Raw genomic sequence first — 3,497 nt, forward strand, 5'->3', positions numbered from 1 at the left:
GCTTTCCCCCTCCTTTCAGCTATAAAATTACAACCCATCAACAATGCCCTCACCAACCCCCTCACCCGTCCCCCGTGGTCGCTCCCGTGTACGTTCCCGTTCACGAACCCCAGATTCCAGCGCATCACGCTATACTCGGTCGCGCAGCCGTTCTCCACGCCGTTCAATTTCACCTCGTTCTCGATCTAGATCTGGGGGTAGAAGTAGGAGTCGTAGCTTGGTGAGCGCAGTTGGTGCTGGTAGAAGTGGAGGCGCAAGATATAGGAGTGAAAGTCGAGGAAGAAGTTTAAGTCCTAGGGGTCGGAGTAGAACTCGAAGTAGAAGTCGAGGGAGAAGTGAGAGTGCTGGATCTGTAGCTGCCCCGCGGAGTACCAAGGTTTGTTTGCTCGCTTTTATTTTCTTCTTCTCTCGAGAATGGAGATATTTCAAGCATTACTTTTTTTTTTTTTTTGGTAATTGGAGTTTGATATGCAAATACTAACAATCAATTCTGTTTGCAGGTTGTGATTGAGAAACTTACAAAAAATGTTACCGAAGATCATCTTCGTGAAATATTTGGAAGTTTTGGCGAAATCAAAGATCTAGATGTGCCAATGAACAGAAATTGTAAGTTGCACATTAACATTCTCTGCATATCATCTCATCTTCATACTCTACCATCCTAATGTATAAATTACAACGAATATGACGGCTAACATTTTTGGAAAGTCAATACCAACCGTGGTACAGCTTATATTCTTTACGTTTCTTCTTCATCCGCCGAATCTGCGATAGCTCATATGCATGAATCACAACTCGATGGCGCCGTTATAAATGTATCAATCGTCTTACCTCGCCGCAAATTTAGTCCACAACCACCCATGGCCCGTCGGGGAGTAAACATTGATCCTAGAATTCCAATTGGTAGTAGGAGTTCTCGTGGCGGCTTTGAATCTAGGGGTGCTGGGGGTGGAATGGGGGGAGGCGGAAGAATGATGGACAGGGAAAGAGACAGAGGAGGTGATACTTATAGACCTGGCGAGAGAAACCGTGAGAGGTCAAGAAGCCCCAGAAGACATAGGACGAGAAGTCGAAGTCTAAGTAGCCGATCACGGTCAAGATCCCCAAGGAGAGACAGAGGGAGAGATAGGAGAGATAGTTTTGGAGGTCGCGGAGGTAGAGGTGGCAGGGATAGAGATGGAAGCAGGGATGGGAGAAGAAAGAGAAGTCCTAGTTATAGTAGCTATAGTAGCTATGATGATCGAAGTCGAAGTCCAAGTCGAGTTCGAGGTGGAGGTGGAAGGGGAAGACGTTGAGAATGAGGTTGAGATGAAGTTAAGTCTCCAAATTATTGCAGCAATCGGGAGGAATTTAAGCACCGACAGGAGGCCGAGATTTTGCCAAAGGTTGATGGAGAGATGAGAGGGATTTGGAGCAAAAATGTACAAAATATTTTCTTTTTATCAGCTGGGTTACTATTGTAGTGTAGGTATGGAGCGAAGGAGTTTGGGATTTCGTGATGAAAATGGATTAGCTAGCAAAAGGAAGAGAAATTATAATGAAAATTTAAAGCTTATTCTGGAGCGTAACGAGCGTTACTACTCTCAGTTATATCTGTCATGTTATTTAACATTATGTGAGAAAGATTCTGTCGTCTTTTAGACTTCGGTTCTAATGTACAATCTCCCCACCCATGACATATATTTCAAAGACGATTCATTCCTCTTTCGGGAGTCATAAGCTAAAACAATGGCCACGACGAGTCGAAATCGATGAAGGCTAAAAGGTTAGTATCAAGACTTTCAACATATCTCCATACCAGCCGATCAATTGGTCGGTTGTTCGAAATTGGCGCGGAATACACCTCTCCCCAACTTGGCACTCAATTGTTCATCACAAGTTACTTAGCAGTAGCATAGTGCGGCCGAATTAAGTAATATCAATAACTATATGCTAGTGATCATACTCCTCGACATTTGGGCTCCCTTAGATCCTTACCTTTGTCAGCACAGATGTTCCAGATCCCGATTGACATAGTGTGATATAAGGTAATGACTTCGTTCCTTTGTATTCTCACAATCAATTATTCGCGGCTACATCAACGTGTCATCCATACACTCTCATCATGACGAACGAAAACCCCGACGTCACAGAGCTGTCTGCTGCTCCCACTGCCCAACTTACGATAAGATACTCTCCAGTTGACCTCATCAAATCACCCACTGAGAAACTCAGATCATCAAACCAAAAGATTTCTTTACCTGTCGAAATCATGCTATCCATTCTCGAAATGACTGTTGAACTGGAGCCTCGGATGATTCGTCTTGGGTGTCATCACGACAAATTCCTCAAAACCATTATCGTGAGCGACAGCCCTGCTCAGTTTCACGTTACCTTGAAATTGAGAGAATTGCTTCTAACCTCCAAAGTCCTGATCTCAAAATCATTGATACCTAGCGAAGAAGTGATCCTCACGTAGAAACCATACTTTCGGCTCCCAGAATCATGCTTCAGTGCTGAGATTGACACTTTGCATGTCAGCACACAACTTTACACCATGCTCAGAACCGAAGTTCCCTGGATGCATAATTTCAGACACATGTTTGAACATGTTAAACGTCTGTCTCTCGACCATACTTCGACCGATCAAAGCATATTCCTAAGTCGCTTACGCTTAGATTCCCCAAAACTGGAACGGTATTCCGTGCGATTTGAAACCGGTCAAAACCTCACAGATCATGATATAGTTCGATGGGTCGAGACTTACCGGAAGCTTGGGCGCGAGCTTCATTATACAATGGAAGTTCAGCTCGATTGGAGGATGAGAACTAATGGCGTTACACTATACTATGAGCACAAAAAGTTCCCTTGTGGGCACGTCTCTGCTGGTCGCTTATCGTTTCTGAGAAGTGCGAGTCGTATGTCACGGGAGTGGATTCCTCCTGCCATATCGAAGACCCGGCGCTTGTCATGTCAGAGTGGTGTGGGTATTGGGGTGCGAAATTCCTGTTTTCATGTCAGGGGGTGGGATGGGATGGATGGATGATAATCTCTAGTGAGGAATGAGGGATGATTCGATTGTGGATCGTGGGAGCTGGTGTATCATATTCTCTTGAGCCGGGGGACGCGTGGGATTTGGTGCTTGGAGATGTGGTTATTGTGAGGAAGAGACAGGGGGAAGAATGGTTTAACGAATTGAAAGGGTTACTGTATTGTTTAATTTGTAGGAATGGGGGGAATGGGAATACACATGTTTTGGAGAGGTTAGCGAGGGGAAGAGGGAGAAAATTGAGAGGGGAGATAGAGACGAAGATAGAGATGGAGATAGATATGGAGATGGAGATGAAAGAATGAGTGTGCAGAGGAGATTGGAGGAAGATGAATCTACAAAAAGTATTTTGGAAATATGAGCATCTGGGCTGGAGAGGAGAGAAGAGAGAGAAGAGAGAGGATATATAATACATATATACAAGACATGAATTAAAAAATCCATAACACAATTACTACACATGCGTTTT

The 3,497-nt window shown here is 44.3% G+C and overlaps 2 protein-coding genes across 2 annotated transcripts; both read left to right on the forward strand.

Annotated features, from left to right (window-relative positions):
• EAE98_011108 (uncharacterized protein) lies at positions 1 to 1,561 on the forward strand. Its single transcript, XM_038958730.1, has 3 exons — positions 1 to 376; positions 501 to 606; positions 709 to 1,561. The coding sequence occupies exons 1-3, from the start codon at positions 44 to 46 to the stop codon at positions 1,293 to 1,295; spliced, it is 1,026 nt and encodes a 341-aa protein (XP_038804921.1). The 5' UTR covers positions 1 to 43; the 3' UTR covers positions 1,296 to 1,561.
• Positions 1,562 to 2,104: 543 nt separating this feature from the next.
• Positions 2,105 to 2,458, forward strand: EAE98_011109 (uncharacterized protein; the record flags this gene model as incomplete). Its single annotated transcript, XM_038958731.1, has 1 exon — positions 2,105 to 2,458. The coding sequence occupies one exon, from the start codon at positions 2,105 to 2,107 to the stop codon at positions 2,456 to 2,458; it is 354 nt and encodes a 117-aa protein (XP_038804922.1).
• Positions 2,459 to 3,497: the final 1,039 nt, after the last annotated feature.

Source organism: Botrytis deweyae (assembly GCF_014898535.1).
Source record: "Botrytis deweyae strain B1 chromosome Unknown BDEW_044, whole genome shotgun sequence".
NCBI lineage: Eukaryota > Fungi > Ascomycota > Leotiomycetes > Helotiales > Sclerotiniaceae > Botrytis > Botrytis deweyae.

What these genes read in the sequence shown, in the direction of transcription:
- EAE98_011108 (XM_038958730.1), top strand. Translation starts at nt 44, where the DNA reads ATGCCCTCACCAACCCCCTCACCCGTCCCCCGTGGTCGCTCCCGTGTA. An exon ending in CTGCCCCGCGGAGTACCAAG is followed by an intron (nt 377 to 500) that starts GTTTGTTTGCTC and finishes TTCTGTTTGCAG; the next exon opens with GTTGTGATTGAGAAACTTAC. An exon ending in TGTGCCAATGAACAGAAATT is followed by an intron (nt 607 to 708) that starts GTAAGTTGCACA and finishes ATTTTTGGAAAG; the next exon opens with TCAATACCAACCGTGGTACA.